At 46.3% G+C, this 17,922-nt stretch overlaps 3 protein-coding genes across 4 annotated transcripts in view; 2 read left to right on the top strand and 1 right to left on the bottom strand.

Moving 5' to 3' along the window:
- Nucleotides 1-9,532, bottom strand: part of LOC124478256 (spectrin beta chain, non-erythrocytic 4-like) — a 54,321-nt gene extending 44,789 nt beyond the window's left edge. Inside the window, 3 exon segments of the mRNA XM_047036482.1 lie at nucleotides 1,336-1,487; nucleotides 2,023-2,190; nucleotides 9,224-9,532. Coding sequence (XP_046892438.1) covers nucleotides 1,336-1,487; nucleotides 2,023-2,167 — 297 coding nt within the window. The 5' untranslated portion in view covers nucleotides 2,168-2,190; nucleotides 9,224-9,532.
- Nucleotides 9,533-10,071: 539 nt separating this feature from the next.
- Nucleotides 10,072-12,858, top strand: blvrb (biliverdin reductase B). Its single transcript, XM_047036507.1, has 5 exons — nucleotides 10,072-10,258; nucleotides 10,950-11,111; nucleotides 11,511-11,600; nucleotides 11,928-12,059; nucleotides 12,317-12,858. The coding sequence occupies exons 1-5, from the start codon at nucleotides 10,174-10,176 to the stop codon at nucleotides 12,475-12,477; spliced, it is 630 nt and encodes a 209-aa protein (XP_046892463.1). The 5' UTR covers nucleotides 10,072-10,173; the 3' UTR covers nucleotides 12,478-12,858.
- Nucleotides 12,859-12,952: 94 nt separating this feature from the next.
- On the top strand, nucleotides 12,953-17,649 carry sertad3 (SERTA domain containing 3). 2 transcript variants are annotated; one of them, XM_047036501.1, is made up of 2 exons: nucleotides 12,953-13,245; nucleotides 15,411-17,649. In XM_047036501.1, the coding sequence occupies exon 2, from the start codon at nucleotides 15,415-15,417 to the stop codon at nucleotides 16,255-16,257; it is 843 nt and encodes a 280-aa protein (XP_046892457.1). In that variant the 5' UTR covers nucleotides 12,953-13,245; nucleotides 15,411-15,414; the 3' UTR covers nucleotides 16,258-17,649. The 2 variants fall into 2 exon arrangements, with proteins under 2 accessions (XP_046892457.1, XP_046892458.1); XM_047036502.1 differs by lacking the exon at nucleotides 12,953-13,245 and adding an exon at nucleotides 14,494-15,244.
- Nucleotides 17,650-17,922: the final 273 nt, after the last annotated feature.

The raw sequence follows: 17,922 nt of genomic DNA, 5'->3' as shown, positions 1-17,922 counted from the left end.
AACTTTTATGAATGCTTGAACATTTGGAAGCTAAAATAGCCATGGTGTGTTTCTTTGAAGCAGCCTCTAATATCCGGACACAGGATTGATGGTGACACAGCCCTATCATGTCTGTGAGGAAGACCTTTCTGAGAGGGAGGGGTGAGAAAGAGACCTGACTGGTCACGGCATAAGGACAGGTAGAGTAGACGAGGAGAGGAGAGAGAAGAGAGAGCTAATACTGGTTAAAGGTCTCGGGATGTACCAAAGAGATATCAGCACCAGAAGGAGGTTTGACTGCAAGAGATTGTTTATTGGCAGTAATGAGTGATGGTGAGGTGAGGCAGGGTGGTGTGATTAGGTGAGGTAGGATGCTGAGGTGAGGCAGGGTGGGGTAGTGAGGTGAGGCAGGGTTGTGAGGTGAGGCAGGGTGGAGAAGTGAGGTGAGGCAGGATGGCAAAGTGGGTCAGGGTGGTGAGGTGAGGTGAGGCAGGATGGTAAGGTGAGGCAGGATGGTGAGGTGAGACAGGGTGGTAAGGTGAGGCAGAATGGTGAGGTGAGACAGGGTGGTGAGGTGAGGCAGGGTGGTGAGGTGAGGTGAGGCAGGATGGTAAGGTGAGGCAGGGTGGTGAGGTGAGGCAGGATGGTAAGGTGAGGCAGGATGGTGAGGTGAGACAGGGTGGTGAGGTGAGGCAGGGTGGTGAGGTGAGGTGAGGCAGGATGGTAAGGTGAGGCAGGGTTGTGAGGTGAGGCAGGGTGGTGAGGTGAGGTGAGGCAGGATGGTAAGGTGAGGCAGGGTGGTGAGGTGAGGCAGGATGGTAAGGTGAGGCAGGATGGTGAGGTGAGACAGGGTGGTGAGGTGAGGCAGGGTGGTGAGGTGAGGTGAGGCAGGATGGTAAGGTGAGGCAGGGTTGTGAGGTGAGGCAGGGTGGTGAGGTGAGGTGAGGCAGGATGGTAAGGTGAGACAGGGTTGTGAGGTGAGGCAGGATGGTAAGGTGAGGCAGGATGGTGAGGTGAGGCAGGATGGTAAGGTGAGGCAGGGTGGTGAGGTGAGGCAGGATGGTAAGGTGAGGCAGGGTTGTGAGGTGAGGCAGAGTGGTGAGGTGAGGCAGGATGGTAAGGTGAGGCAGGGTTGTGAGGTGAGGCAGGGTGGTGAGGTGAGGCAGGATGGTAAGGTGAGGCAGGGTTGTGAGGTGAGGCAGGGTGGTGAGGTGAGGCAGGATGGTGAGGTGAGACAGGGTGGTGAGGTGAGATGAGGCAGGATGGTGAGGTGAGACAGGGTGGTGAGGTGAGATGAGGCAGGATGGTGAGGTGAGACAGGGTGGCGAGGTACACGAGGGTGAGGTGAGGGCGTACCAGCAGCTCTCCAGACAGGACCTCCAGCAGCCTGGTTAGCATGTAGCCATCGCGCAGGTCGTTGTAGAGGTCGGCGATGCGACAGGACACCCGGGCCAGGTGGGAGTTGACCCACTTGGTGAAAGTCTTCTTCTGGACAGCATCTCGCTCCTCTGAGGGAAGGGACACGCAGAGACGCACACACACACACAGGCGCATACACACGCACATAACCATACACACACACACACACACACAGGCAGAGGTCTCAGTTTCACACACAGAGCAGTATACTGTCCTTCTAAAGCTCTGCATGGGTGTGACATGCAGGCTGATTGTGCTGACAGTGTCACGAGCACTAATGAGCCCTTCACCAGCATATACGCTCCTTCTTTCTTTCTGTCTTTCTTTAACTCTTTCATTCAAAGTCTCTCTCTGTTACTTTCTTTCAAATGGTCTCTTTTTTGGAAATCTCTCCCTATCTCCCTTGAAATTCCCCTCTATCTGTCTCTCATTCTAAATCATTATCTTTGTTTGAAAATATCTCTCTTACTCTCCCTGTCTTTCCACCCTTCTCTCTCTCTCTCTCTCTCTCTGTCTCTCTCTCTCTCTCTCTCTCTCTCTCTCTCTCTCTCTCTCTCTCTCTCCTCTCCCTCTCTCTCTCTCTCCCTCCCTCCCTCCCTCCCTCCCCCTCCACCTGGTCCTGACCTGCCAGGGCCTTGATGCGGGAGCACTCAAACAGCTTGGAGCTGGTGCACTCGGTGTCCCAGTGGGCCGAGCTGGCGGGGCGGTTGTTGTTGTGGAGCTGGCGCTGGGTCTCTGCATTGTCCAGGTCTGTGGAGGCATCGGCCATCGCGCCGGCTGCCCCTGGACCTCCTACACAGACACACACACACACACACACAGTATTAGACCTGAGACTCAGTGTAGTGTGCTTTCCAGTAAAAAAGACTTCTCTGATACACTTAAGGGCAGGGTATACACACCCTGTATGACCTTACACACCCCACACCTCAACTCAAAATCTAAAATAGTTTGCACCTCACTGTTTCAAATATACATTCATTCATGAAGTTCGGCTGTCTTTGTTAACTTCCTGTCAAACGTGTGCTAATAATACTGTGATACTTCATTCATGGCTCACAGTCAGCTGCAACACCTCAGATCTGATTTACAGTTTTTTTTGTCGCTAAGTCTGTCTCTTCCCTGATTGTGAAAGTTCAAACAGTCTGTTAAAAATAACTTTATTGAAACAACTGGGTCATGGTGTTTGTGTTTTCAGGAGGATGAGATCAGTGCTCAGCTGTCAGGAAACAGCTGAGTAGCAATGTCCCTCCCAACACACCTCCTATTCAGACACATCTGTATTCCTGTTCATCTGGACCCTTGCTGTCACTGGCCCAGCCTCCACCCTAGCCTCCACTGCAGTCTCCACCCAAGCCTTAAGCCCAGCCTTCACCCCAGCCTCCACCCCAGCCTCCACTGCAGTCTCCACCCAAGTCTTAAGCCCAGCCTCCACCGAAGCCTCCACACCAGCCCCCAGCCTAGCCTCCATCCCAGCCTCCACCCCAGTCCCCAAACCCTCAGCCCAGCCTCCAGTCTCCAAAGTCCTTTAACAAACATCCAGCCTTAACCACAACCTCCTTAAGAGCCTCCTCCCCTTCTCCTTCTCCCTCCCTCCCTCCCTCCCTCCACTCCAGCCCTCAATCTCCTGCCCCCTCCTCCCCCTCGTTCTCTCACCATCAGCTGCTTCAGCCTACTGTCTCTCTCCCCCATCCCTCTTTGTCAGGCTCTACAGATTGGGCTATGAATATGGACATTATCATATTGGCACGTTGAAATATGAGAGGCCCAGTTAACACGATGACCATCTAAACTGTGTTTTTACAGACTGACGCTGAGACTGAGTGAGGTCTGACTCAAGCTCTTTTCTCCACTCAGGCCATTGTCCTTCCAGCACCATAACAAAGCACCAACATTCTCAAATTTCCCCTCCCCCTTCCTTTTCCCCTCCTGTCCTCTCTTCCTCCTTGCCTCCCCCTCCCCTGTTCCCCTCCCCCAGTGTTTCCCTTTCAACACCCAACCACCACAACCTCCACAAAATTTACTGATGGATGGGTCTCTATCGTATCAACAAAGCAAAAACACCAATGCACGCACACACCCACACACAAAGTAGCAAATCTCTTACATTAATCCAGGTTAATTTACATGAGAAACTATACATAATTCTATCAAAATCGAATTTACCACACCTTCAATAGATGATTGATCATGCATGCTTTAAGTAAAGAATAGTGTAAATGTTAGGATTATTAATGGAATATGTACTGTGAGATAACGAGACTAGGGTTAGAATAACTGTCTCCCCCCTCCCTCTGCACTACCACCACCAGCACCTTTCTGTCTGTCTGTCTGCCTGTCTGCCTGTCTGTGTCTGTCTGTGTGTGTGTGTGTGTGTGTGTGTGTGTGTGTGTGTGTGTGTGTGTGTGTGTGTGTGTGTGTGTGTGTGTATGTGTGTATGTGTATGTGTGTGTGTGTGTGTGTGTGTGTGTGCTGGATAGAAGATGATACTAGTGTAATACCCTGTGGGGACATGTAAATGTCTTTGTATACCGCTTCTTTCTCTCCCTCCCCCTTTTTTCTCTCTCCATCTCTTACGCCTTCCCTCCTTTCTGTCTCAGTTCCTCTGTCTCTCTCTCTCTCTTTCTTTCTCTATCTCTCCTTCACTTTCTTCCTCCCTCTCTCTTTCTCTCTCCCTTTCTCTTTCACTTTCTACATCTCTCCATTGTTCTCTTCCTGCTTGGTTGCGTATTTCGCTCCTGTTACACTTTTTATTTATCAACCACAATTGCATTTGTCAGCTACTCCATATACTGTAGGTCCAGTCTGAAAGATGGTTTAAACAGAAACCTAAAATACTGTGGTCTGAACATACCATGTGAAAGGAAATGTCAATGCGGAGAGGTAGAAACACAGAGAGAGAGAGAGAGAGAGAGAGAGAGAGAGAGAGAGAGAGAGAGAGAGAGAGAGAGAGAGAGGGAGAGAGAGAGAGAGAGAGAGAGAGAGAGAGAGAGAGAGAGAGAGAGAGAGAGAAAGAAAGAAAGAAAGAAAGAAAGAAAGAAAGAAAGAAAGAAGAAAGAAAGAAAGAAAGAAAGAAAGAAAGAAAGAAAGAAAGAAAGAAAGAAAGAAAGAAAGAAAGAAAGAAAGAAAGAAAGAAAGAAAGAGAGAACGAGAGAGGGACATGGAGAGTAGCAGCATAAAAAGACATTTATGTGTCCCCACAGGGTATGACACTATCAGAGACTTCTGTCCTACACACAGACACACACACACACACGCACACACTAATACACACACTAACACACACAAGCAGTTCTTGATAAAGATGTTCTGTCTAAAAGATAGACATATCCCCACCAAAACCAGGTCATCGATGAGCGGGAACAGAATATTCGAGAACTATATGAGGGTGGAGGAGAATTGTAGAGCCAGGAAGTGCTGATAAGAGGGGAACGTCTCTCCCTTTAAGCTCATCATCAAGACTTCTTTATATTAACTTAGAGAGTTACTGATTGGAGGTTGTTTCCAGTGTGTGTGTGTGTGTGGTGGTAGTGGTAGTGACGGTGTCAGTTAGTGGATGGGTGTGGGTGTGGTGGTGGGAGAATATATGTGTGTGTGTGTACAGTGTGTGTGTGTCCCAATGGGTGGGTGTGGGTATGCGCGTGTATGCATCTCAGTTGGTGTGGGTGCACGTGTGTATGTCTCTCAGTTAGAGAGACCCCTCTTGTGTGTGTGCGTGTCTGAGTGTGTCCCAGTGAGTGGGGGGTGCGTGTGTTTCCACACCGACACAGAGGAGTATTTGTGATCAGCCTGATGTGTCCCAGCTGCCAGTTGCCTCTCTACCAAGAATGGTCAAAGTAGAGCGCCACCTATCTGAGGAGGACTGCAGTTGCAGGCGCCAGCATGACCTCCCCAATCAGCAGACAGATGGCTGCATGTCAACCTCCCCCCCCCCCCCAGACCCCCTACAGCCCTCAGTCACATTCAGACATACCTTCATGTCTATGATCAACACCAGACCTAATGAGCCAAGCAGACATCCAATCACATTTGATCAGTACAGCTCTTTTTTTCCAAGCATCATCACAGAGGGCTACCCAGATACCCACAGATCAGCACCCATAATCCACCCAAACCCTCAAGGTGTACCCTCAACATGTCAATGTCAGTGTTCTGGTCTAGATATTGAAAGCAATTCAGCGACTGCGAGATGCAACGCCGCCAGTAGGCTACTGGAGTGACAATAGCAACCATCACACCAACTCTCAATCATCGTACGAGCTGTCACGCCTGTCGTTCATGTCAAACCTCGGTGTCCTCTGTCGTCTCCTTGCCCTAGCCGCACGCTCGCAAACACGCACACGCATGTGCGAACACCCACACACATGCGCACACACAGACAGACACGCACGGACACACACACATATACACACACATACAAGCATATACATACACACACAAACACTCAGACACAAACACGTACAAACAAACACGCACACACATGCGTGTAGCCCCCTCAGCCTGGCCTGTTTTCCACCACCTGGTCCTCTGGAACAACACGCTCTCATCGCTGTGGGACTCGTCTGACTGACCGGTCACGGTAAACAAACACAGCTGTCCGTGCCCCCGTCCCCACGGCGACCGAAGACGGCATGCAGAGGCAGTCAGTGCCCGCTGAGGGCCTTGAGCACGGCACTGAGACACCTCACCAGCTATTATCCACCACCACGGGTACAGGGCCACTTTGTGGGCGAGACAGAGTGGGTACGTGATCACTTACCCATGAGAGGCAGGGGGCTTAGTGGTCAGCCATGGTTAGGCTGGTCAGTGCACAGCATGTCTGTGCTCCTCCACCTCTGAGAGATGAAACACAGTGACACCCCTGAGCTCTGATCTCTGCACACGATGAAACGGCAGGACTCAGTTTGTTCACAGTGGAACAGGCCACCGAGGGAGAGACCCCCTATCCAGCATCATACCAGGAGAGACCCCAGCCTGGACCAGCATCAGACCAGGAGAGACCCCAGCCTGGACCAGCATCAGACCAGGAGACACCTCTGCCTGGACCAGCATCAGACCAGGAGATAGGTCCCTTACCCAGTCTCAGACCAGGCAAGACCTCTGCCTGGACCAGCATCAGACCAGGAGATAGGTCCCTTACCCAGTCTCAGACCAGGAGAGGGGGCAGACAGCCTCTGGCGCTGAGGTAAACACTAAAATTAGGACTCCTGGGAGATTAGCTCAGAGAATCCGGCTCTGTCTAACTGCTGAGGTAAAATATAGGTGTTTATGTCCAGTGGGCTACCAGGGGATACTAACGTCAGCCATTTTTGTTTCCCCAATGCTCCGTAGGCTCCTGGATCTCATTCAGCCTTCCCCTCCAAAGCACTCAGCGTTATTATGGTTCTCTGGCTACTCTGCCTCGCCGCCGGCAACTACTATAAATCACCCTCTCGCCAGCGTGGTGTGAAACATAAGCTGACCCCCCCCAACATCCCCTCCTCCCTCCTTCCCTCTGTTCTTTTCTTCGCTGGGCCTGTTTCCGGAAGAGATGATTGGTGCAGAGCTTTACGGCACCTGCCCCGGCCTAACACCTCCAGGACTAGGTCGAGTGAGAAGGGGAACTCTCCATACACATTGCTGGTACAGCTCAATGACCTTCCCCACTTCCCGAATGTGACTTCCTGGTTGCGGAGGTTTGTGAGTCGACGTGTGTTATGGGATTGTTGTGCTCTGCAGACCATCAACAGTAATGAAACATTAGAGAGAGGAATGAATACAGTCACATACGTAAACGAACAAACACACACACGTGTACTCACAAACAGACTGCTACACTCACACACACACACATGTGTAATCACAAACAGACTGCCACACACACACGCAGACATACTTCAAACAGTTGCAGTGTCACTATAAGCAATCCCCCCCCACACTCACACAAATTCACCTGTACCAATCAAAAGTAAAGTCTTGAAGATCATCAAAGTGTTGCGGTCTCTCTAGTTGACAGTGATCCCATCTTCCACAAACAGAAACACCAGTGACATGCAGACCTCCAGCTCTCTCCTTATGAAGGAAAATCAGGGGACTGATCTGGCGTGGATGCAGGAGGAGGAGAGGAGGAGGAGAGGAGTAGAAGGAGGTGTATGAGGAGCAGGCTGGCAGCTTCCCTGAGGTTAGACAGCTGCCAGCCCTCATCAGTCAGTATCCTCATCCCCAACCGACCCCCCCCTCCCAGCCCTCAGGCCTATGGGAGACTGGTCTCTCTACAATCCTCCCTCATCATCCCCCCTCTCATTCAGCTATCGTCAACCATCGTTCACACATATCCACATACTAACTAGAGGAGGGGATATGTTTGACCTTTACTTTCAACATAGAGGTTAGGTTGGAGAACAGAGGGATGTCTAACTTGGGTTCTCAGGGTGTAATCCCAGAAGGCTGTGGACACCCAGCCTTTCCTTCATTACACATTAAGTTATGGCTTGTGCAGAGAGTATGATTTTCTTATGATGTAAACTTAATTTCAGAACGCAAAGTTTAAATGTGTTCAGAGGGAGTGCTTTTATAACTGGTAATGGCTTTAGATTTGCGAGAATTCAACACGAGTCAAATTCCGGAACACATCAGCACCCTGGACAGCGGTCGTAGTCTGACGTCATCGCACGCCACTGCATTTGAGGCTTATCTAGAGTCATCCCAGAATTTAAACATCTGTGACCGAACTCCGACGTCCAGCCGGCGACGCCCAGCCCGGCTTGGACTGGAGCACTGTAGTGAACACACACCTATAGTTCCCAAGCAAAACAATCCCCACGCACGGAAACCGAGAAGGGTAAAGAACGTGGGTTTGTCAATATCGTGTCTGTGATATCACACACAAACCGGTGGCTTACAAGGTGAGGCCATATGCGTGAGAAGGTAGTTGTGCATGATATCACAAGTCGACGCAGTTGTATGCGCTATAGTGTGTCGGCAAAGAAACACGGGTTTGACTCAAGACGGTTGCCTTTAGCTTGTGTAAGACCGACAGGAAGAGCGAAGGGACCCATTTGTGCCTGCTCCATCTCCTTTTTTTTGGAGACATCGCTTTTAACCTTAAAATGACACATACGACCTGCAGCCTTCCTTCCATCCTTCCGCCGCGGCTTCTCTATCTGTCCCGCCGCATGGAACCCCTGCACTCTCCCCTCCATACCATTCCATTAAGCAGGCTGAAGCTTTCATTTGTATTGTATTAGTAGGCTTTGAAGTAAGTAGCCTGATGCAATTGCCACGCCGTGTAGTAAATAATCCCTTTAAAGAATTCGATCGAATGGTTCCAAATGAAAATTCCATGTGGGGTACTTTCACTGCAGCGTTTCACACGCTCGAAGTGCCTTGCCAACGTCTCGGGGTTCCTTATAGCTTGAGAAAAGGTCAGATCGAGGATAGGACACGAATGACTCCCGTACGATAAGACAATTGTTGCCTATGATACACAAAGGTGTGTAATATGACCAAGTGTGGTCACATATGCAAAGACCGATATGAATCATATGGCTTCACGGTTAAGGCCTCGTTCCCAACATGCCCTCATTTGACAATCAAACCGTGGGCATATATTGACAGTTGTGTTTGCTATACATTGGTGAGCTATAAAAGCCGTATGTGTTATCGTAAAAAATAGGAAAAACGGGTATGAAATACGGTCCCCGAATCACTGCAGTAGTCTTGCAGCAGTCAATGCAGGCCGGTATTGCTGCATCTCTCACCAAAACAGCTACCTCGAATTTTCGTCTCCAGTGATAAATGAAATGACACACTAAAATCACAAATATGGGGCTAGCTGCAAGCTTACCTTCACCCCCAAGTCCAGATATGGATATTTGTATTATCCCAAAATAAACGTTTCAATCGGTTGATGATGACACTGGAACCGGAGAGCGAATTACAAGCGGAGCCTTTCGCCGCCTGTATTCGCAGGCATAGTTGAACCAAGTAGTCGATGTCTCCTCAATTGGTCTCTGTATTGAGAAGGATCCGACGCGAGATATCTAATCACGGCAGTTATGCGGTATCATAAAAACGGTCAATCTCTGTACTGGCTAAGGAGACCACGCGACCACCGTGGAGGAAGCCCTCGGCCAGCCGGAGATGCTTGATCAAAAATCCAAGCCGGTGGGCTCACGGTGTATCCTGGCCACCTGATGTAGCCTACGTTCCCCCTCTCTGTGTCCTCTCGTGATACTGCTGGAGAGAATTCGGCATCAGTGCGACGGAGGAGGCCACCTCCGTTTGAGAGAGAGAGAGAGAGAGAGAGAGAGAGAGAGAGAGAGAGAGAGAGTTCGCCTTCGAAGATTCTGTTTCTCAGTAACAATTCATAATGTGAGGAACAAAACGTTTTTTTATGATGACACCAAAAAACAACTAAAACTAGGTCTGAAAATGTCAATAATTAGGCACTTTTGATTGTACCCACATAAGGGAACAAAAGAAACAATTAACATTTAATGCAGTCTGCCTCTTTCTACAAGTGTGGGCTTCTCCGCTGCAATACAAAAAGAGAAATGACAAAGAGTATGACATGGATCCATGACATGTCTAAATATATTAGTTTAAGGTGCGTTTTCCTTTAATTGGTGAAGTTGGGAGGAGCTTGTAACGGAAGTAGACCTTTTTTTGGTTATCTAAAAGGGGGCGTTTCCTGAAGTGTCAAACGAGGTTCATATCTACATTGTAATTGCTCAGATACGTTGTTGCGTATTCTCAGCGGAGTGTAGTTATTGACTGTGAACTGTAACGGAGATAATGTCCGAGTCTATCAAGAATGTTGTGATTTTCGGTGCCACTGGGATGACCGGGCAGGTGACCTTACAACTGGCGGACGCAGCAGGTAGGTAGCCTAACAAACAATGACGGACAAAAACAGTTGTCTCTCAGACATAACATCTAAATGGGAAAACTTTCATTCAGTGATTTAGATATGGCTACTAAAAGCGTTGCCTAACAAAAACATTGTAGTAAAATGTATGACCCATTCATTGGATAGCATGGTTTCCTACAGTCCTACAACGCTGGGATGCTGTCTTGGTTGACGTAATAAGATGCTGTCTGTGACCCAACAGGATGCTGGGAAATCTAGCTCAACGTGCAGAAATAGAAGAAGCTATGTGCCATATGATTTATTTGTTTTGCGAGCGTTTTCGTTTCCTTGCGCTGAGATCACAGGACATAAAACGCAGAGTCATCACAGTCGTTATGGGCTATAGCTTTCTGCTGAGTCATGTTTGGACAGAGAACGGGGCATATTGCAATCCCACAGATAGGCGATAGCCCTGCTCTGTCTCCTTATCTCTTGCACACAGAGAGGGCGGTGTTAACTGATCACCAACACTAACAGTTTGACTAGATTTGGAAACCTTCAAATTTCTCTCAAACTAGACTGAGGCCAAGACTCGTATCCATTCAATGGATCAATGAAAGTTAATTTAGCAGTCAGTACTTTCTATTTTGATTATATTTCTGTGTGGAATCATCTCTGTCAGCATCAGGCAATTCAACCCCAAACTTCTCCCCATCCCCAGGTTACAGTGTGACCGTGCTGGTTCGGGAACCTGCTCGGCTGCCAGCAGACCACAAGGCATCCAAGGTGGTGGTTGGTGATGTCATGAAGAAGGAGGATGTCAAGAAGGCCATGGAGGGACAGGACGCTGTTATCATCGTCCTGGGCACCAGGAACGATCTCAGTTAGTAGCCGACTCATGATAGTGCAGAGTACTTGTTGATGTAAAGTTACAGATTGAAGGGATCATTCTTTTTTAGTTCTGTACTTTAAATTTATATGGAATCAGTCTATATATGATGCATACTACCACACCCACCATAACATAACTTTTGTGACTCCCTAGAACGTTGTTGATCTGAAAGCTATAGTCATAACTCATAAAAGTGTTCCCTCAGATTCTCACTAAATGACTTGGTTTTACAACGCTGAATGGCCAGGCGTAGCATCTATTATCCTCTAGAGGGAGCCAGAGACCACTATACGCCTCACCTCATGATATTTTTTTTACTGAAAATAACTTAAAAAGGACCACCTCTGCTGCTTTAACCATGCTGAATATAACTCCCTTGCCTGCTCACAGGTCCCACTACCGTGATGTCTGAGGGAACTAGGAACATTCTGGAAGTCATGAAGGCTCGTGGAATCAGAAAAGTGGTTGCTTGCATGTCAGGTGTGTCTCTGGACCAAATTGTTTTACTTATTACCAAGCTCACTTTTGGATTATGCCGACTTTCTTAGATACATAATCCAGTCCTCCTAACTCACTAAGAATCTATGAAGACAAATGAGCAAAACTGGGGGATATACAGTACATAGCTAACAGAACATTGACTTTGCTGCATGTTTTCCCCTCTCTCCCTATCTCCCTGCCTTTCTTGTCACACTTCACACATACAATGTCAGATAAAGCTTGATAAATTCCAAAACATACACCTAAACAAACAAACAAACAAGCAAGAAGAAACTGGAGTTTGAACCTCTTCTCTCTGCTGTCCAGCCTTCCTGCTGTGGGAGCGTTCTAAGACGCCCCCGCGACTGATGGCAGTGACGGATGACCACGACCGGATGTTCATGGTGCTGAAGGAGTCTGGGCTGGACTATGTGGCCGTCATGCCTCCCCATATCGCTGGTCAGTGGAGCAACAGTTACCAGACACTTTTTCCTCATGCACACAGGTTTTCCCTTCCCCCTTTCTCTCAGTTCTGTCTCCTTCTCTCTGTCATTTTCTCTCTTTCTTTCCCTGTCTCTTTTACTCTTCTTTCTGTCTCGCTTACTTCTCTCCTTCTCTTTCTTCACCTCTCTCGCCCCATCATCATTTTGGTCTGGTGGTGCACCAGTGAGTCCACGAGTGAACCAAGAACACTGAACTTCCCTCCCTCTTTCCAGACAACTTCCCCTTGACTGAGAAGTACACTGTGACAGAGAACGTGCTGAAGGGAAGGGTCATCTCTAAGTTCGATCTGGCTCACTTCTTTGTGAAGTGTCTGTCGACATGTGACTGGGATGGGAAATCGGTGGGAGTGTGTGGGGAGTATGCCCAACCATGAAGACACTAAACCATCTCATCTCTGTTTCAGATTTTCTAGAAAGGTGTATGCTAGTGCCAGTTCACTCATTGCACCAACCAATGGCAGCTTTGGCTTTAGACTATTTTTTTCGTTTTTTTATATTGCTTTTTATAACAATGCATTGTGTTCAAATCACATGTTATTTGTATCACCTTTTTAACGAGTAATTTCACAGAGGGTTTCCCGGATGCCCACTGATCAGCTTTGACAACCTAAGCCCTCAAAGATGAAGGAAAAATTCTGGAAAAATGTTTGGATGTGTTGAATGAGTAATGTAATATGTGAAGCAGCAAAATAATAGCCTAATAATCATAATTTTGTAAAGTACACTTTCTGAAATAAATGTTTTACAATGATAAAGGTTTGTGTAAGTCTAGGCGATACACAATAGTAGTTGGTGTGCAGGAGTCAGACAATTACATCACATTTTCACATTAACCACATTGATCCGCTCCATGGTATTTAATAGCAAAGGATTTTTGTTAGAACCCGAGTATAAGCTACATTCTTCGAACAAATAGCCCACACAGACAACTGGTAATAAAATGCAAATTATCTATGAAGTTCTCAGTAAGAAACCAGTGTGGTTTCACCGATGGTAACCAATGCATAACTATGGGCGGAGTCATAACCTCGGTGTTTTTCAAACTGGGAAGTAGTACTCCGTGTACTGGAACTCCAGTCGTTCTTCTCAGAATCGAACACGTTGAAGACAAAAGTAATGATTTAATTGGAAGACGATATCAGGTAAGCCTGCTTAATTCAGTTATCTTAGGCTAAACATGCATGAAGAGATAGGGCTAACTTTTCTTCAAACGAGGAGTTCTGAAACACCATAAAAATGCTCTTCATTAGCCTGGGAGGAAAGCCTATACCGAGGAGAAGTTAGTTTCATATTTGACATTCGACATTCGTCTCACATTCGGAAGACGCTACTTTGCAGCGTCGCGTTAGGGACCGGGTGAAAACTACCCATACCATTTTGAAAAATTATGACTAATAATGTTTTTATGAACATAAAACCTCAAACGGGCACCAGAGTTTTTTTTTTTTTAAATGTCTGGTATAGGCTACTTCCACACCCTTTACCTTTTCAATTAATTTTCAAACTAAATGATAAATCACTAATCTCTGGATATTGCATGCGGGTCTCACAGCTTACTGTGCGTGTTTACTACAGCGGAGTGGAGCGGCGCGGAGTGTCGGCTTCCAATCCATTTTCAATGAAACCGGGCGTTGACGCTTGCGTACGCTCCCACAATGCCCTACACGAGCGTCAACGCCCGGTTTCATTGAAAATGAATTGGAAGCCGACGCGCCGCTCCGTGCCGCTCCGCGCCGCTCCGCTGTAGTGGACGCACCGTTAGTGTTGCACATGTGTGATTCAGAAAATTCCAAATGACTATTTTCCAATAGACAAAAACTATATGACAAACGCTATAGTATGGCTACAAAATTTACAATTAGGAGGCTAACAAGTAACACTAGCAGGTATTAGCAGAGCCTATTTAAGGAGAGCCTGTCCTCTCCCTATTAAGCCTTATTGTACCGAATTAGGTTGTAGTAGCCTACCACCAGAGTTCTACTGGGGGTGATCACGAGCAAATGGAGGAGGAGGAGCGACGCTGCGCGTCGGTCGGGGTGTTGTTCACCCCGTCGGGATTCATTTTTGAATAATGACCTCCGGACAATATAGCCGACATTATCCTTTATGTAGCATTGCTTCAAATATAATGCTAGGTTGCTAGGTAACAGAAGCAAACTAAAGCTAGCTAGCTTCCTTTTTCAGAAACATTACTCAAACTGTGGGGACATATTTAGAACTCACACATATAGCTAAGGGTTAAGATTTGCGAGGATTAAACTATTTTCATAGATTAGCAATATTCTATCATTTTGTTTGATATGAAATTGAAAAAGTAAAGGCTGTGGAAGTATACCAGACATTGTTAGAATACTCTGGTGTCCGTTTGAGGTTTTATATTCATAAACATATTATAAAGGTCATCATTTTTCAAAATTGTATGGGTAGTTTTTGCCCGGTCCCTAATGCGACGCTTCAAACTAGCGTTTCCCGAATGTGAGAAGATCGTTGAATATGAAACTTTATATCTGTATTATTACCTGAGTCATTGATTCTGCAAATGTTATAGGCTAACTTAATAATGCGAAATCATCGTCGGTGGCGACGATCGGTCTTTAACAAGAATATAAATGGCACGCTGTAGGTGTAATCACAGCTGCTCAGTGATGTCATGGGAAAAATCTGTCAGTAGAGCTAATTTTGATCATCACTGTTCAAATGTGAAGTGTGAAATTTAAAACAGGTTTTGGGCTATTGTATGAAATGCGTAATGTGAATCATTGAGAGAGTGGAGGCCTACCGTTAAAAACAGCCATCAAAGTGTAACTAGAAAAGTACAATAGAAACTACATGTCCCATAATGCCATTCTCAGACTTCTTTTTGAGCGTGAAACTCAAAATCGCAGGCGGGATTTAGTATTTGAGGAGTTCGCAGTAGCAGTTGTTTGTGGTCGTGATTTCAGCAAATTGCATCTACAAATCACTTTTATATCGACTGTATTCGTGATCATTAATGAAACTCAACACACTATATAGTCAGATCATCAATAAGAAAAAGTTTCGATTGAGTAAGACTGGCTTCTTTACAACAAGGAGATTTCAAGGAAGACTTTAGCTAGCATTGCAATAAGGCAAACGGCAAGACGAAAGAAAGTTGAATACGTAGGTTTGTTAAAACGACTTTTCCCGACTTTGTAGAGTTAATTAATGCTATTCTTTTGAGTGCATATGCAAGGCAATGTCGTACGACTTTGTATGTTGCTCAAGGGCTTTATTCGAACTTGCTCTGTCTGCACTTACACGCTTTTTGTAATTAATTTCTCTCCAGGTAAATGATGATCGCCAAGGGACTGAAGCGCAAATTTCAAGAAGACGGCAGCGTTAACGGCGTACGCTGGGAGAATCAGAGACAGTCGGTTCTCGACATTTCTCTGGTGAAGTACCAGCACGGCCAAGAGCTCGTGGAGCCTAGTTTGCGACGCTCTGTGTTGATAGCCAACACCCTGCGCCAAGTAACACAAGAAACAAAGCGTCCAGATGAAGTGGTCCATAAGGCTACTCCAGTATCACCTACTGCTCCTTTCTCAACTATGGAATCTCTCCCTTCCCTCGTAAGTGTAGTAAACTGCCATTCCAGAGTAGAGGAGGAGGACTGGGTTGCCATGACAGCAGAACCGGATTTCTCTATGTCAGGAGCCATATCATCTATCCTTAAGGAACTGGACACAACCATTGATGGTGTTTTGGGGCCTCAGTCTGTCCCACGGTTGCCCCTCAGGTCCCTGGAGAATCTGTCTGGTCCAGGGCAGGGGGTTTGGGAGGGGCGCAGGGCTGAGGTCAGCAGGGGTTGGGAGGGGGTGAACTGGGGTACTGCTGAGGTCATGGCCTCAGGCTACTTGCAGGACGTGACCCTGGATGGCATCTTCCAGGACATTGACACCTCGACGTTGGAGAGGGAGATGGGGGCCCTCGGAGTGCGGGCCCCCTCGTCTACCTCCTCCTCTTCTTCTTTTCCCTCCTCCTGTCCCTTCTCCCAGGAGCTCCTGAGATGCCTCCCCTCCTTGGCCTCTTCTTCTCCCTTCTTCTCCTCCTCCAGCTCTCTCTTCTCCCCCAACCAGAGCCTCAGGGAGCTGTCAGAGCTGGACCACCTGATGGAGATCTTGGTGGAGTCCTAATGCTCTGGAACTCCCCAGTAGAACAGTGTGACATCAGAACCAGAGAAGAAGACAACGGCAGAGTTGTTTCTGTTGTTGACTCTTTTAGTCGATCACGTGGTCGAAATGTGCTAGTTTTAGGAGATGATTTTTGAACAGGGGCCCTTTTGTACTTTCTCGTAACAGTAATGATGTACTGATATCTATTTAGAATATTCTTAACATTTTAGTCACTTTTCGCTTGTATCAAGAGATTATATAGTTGGATAATACTAGATTGCTCACTTCAGACATTGTATCTTGTAACAACTGAATTGTAATCCTAGGTCAGATAAATGATTTAGAGCCACCCTGTGGCTTGTACGTGATTTAACGTGTGTTTAAATCACACAAATACTGTGTCCTAAACACTAACATGTGTACTTGTCTTCTGTGAAGACAGGCATGTCTGCGTAGTGTGTCGTATACTTAATATCTGTCCTTCTTGACCACTAAGATAACGCTCTACACTTACAGTATGGTTGCTGTTTGTTCTTCATACAACTATACAGGTATAACACTATGCAGCTTCCATACTATACACACTATGTTGTTTCCTGTTATCGTACTACACACCTGAATGCAGGTGTGCTTTTTGGGTTCGATCCAACTAACATTTTTCCCAAGATTAACCATTTCTAGGCTAAAACAAATACAATAGTCTACAGTTTCTGGAAATTGCTGTGTATCTCAAGAGTTTAATGTCATGCAGGTGGCATGGTTTGTGCCACCTGCAAGACGTGGCTTGCATTTTCATAGAATCATTTTGATCCATTGTTTTTGTCAGTTCATATGATTTATTGCCAATACTGGCACGTTCATGCCCAGAAGAATAAATTATGTTGTTGTGGTTTAAAATGATGGGCTGAAAATATCTACGTTTAGGATAAATACTTACATATGTTTGGCATGAGAAATGGCAAAACACTGACATTGAACACTGCTCTATATCCATAATGTTCTAATCATTCACCGTTTTTGTATCTTTATCTCAACTCTAAACTATGTCACTGCCTTTTGTTCTGCATGGTTTTGCCACAGGTGTATTTAGTGTTTTGAGGATTGTTGAATTATAAGACAGGTCCAGGAACAATGTTTGTTCTGGGAAGCACAAACTAACTGTTCTTGAGCTGTTTAAATGTCCTTTTCTGTTTACAGATGTGGAAGTACTTATCTACAGTATATTTGCTGAGTCACTTCTCAAAGAGGAGGTGACTCAGCAAAGAGAGTTGTGTGTTTGTGTCAGAAATGGTTCAAATTATGGGTTATTTATAGACTTATTTATGTTATTTTAATGTACTTGCAGTTCATGTTAAAATGTTCCTTTACCATATTCATTTGTTTAACAGGAATGTTATAATGTATTTTATATTTGAAAAGACATAGTTAAGGGAAATGTCTATCCCAACATCACTGTTATAATTCTTTTGTAATAAATTTGAGAAAAAAAGAAATATATAATTCTGCTTTTGGCTTAGTTCTGGGGTTTTCTCAGAGACTTGACAAAACCTCAGTTTACGAGAAGGGCTGTGTAATGGGACACTAATCTATACAGCTAAACAGCAAGTTCAGGGAATTACTGAAATAGTAGGCACGATAATCAGACATAATAAGGTTTAGTATTTTAAGGCTTGGATGAAATTCCAC

This window comes from Hypomesus transpacificus, chromosome 15 (genome assembly GCF_021917145.1).
Source record: "Hypomesus transpacificus isolate Combined female chromosome 15, fHypTra1, whole genome shotgun sequence".
NCBI lineage: Eukaryota > Metazoa > Chordata > Actinopteri > Osmeriformes > Osmeridae > Hypomesus > Hypomesus transpacificus.
This window is presented reverse-complemented; position numbering and strand designations above follow the sequence as displayed.

What these genes read in the sequence shown, in the direction of transcription:
- sertad3 (XM_047036501.1), top strand. Translation starts at nt 15,415, where the DNA reads ATGATGATCGCCAAGGGACTGAAGCGCAAATTTCAAGAAGACGGCAGC.
- blvrb (XM_047036507.1), top strand. Translation starts at nt 10,174, where the DNA reads ATGTCCGAGTCTATCAAGAATGTTGTGATTTTCGGTGCCACTGGGATG. An exon ending in GGGCACCAGGAACGATCTCA is followed by an intron (nt 11,112 to 11,510) that starts GTTAGTAGCCGA and finishes GCCTGCTCACAG; the next exon opens with GTCCCACTACCGTGATGTCT. An exon ending in CATGCCTCCCCATATCGCTG is followed by an intron (nt 12,060 to 12,316) that starts GTCAGTGGAGCA and finishes CCCTCTTTCCAG; the next exon opens with ACAACTTCCCCTTGACTGAG.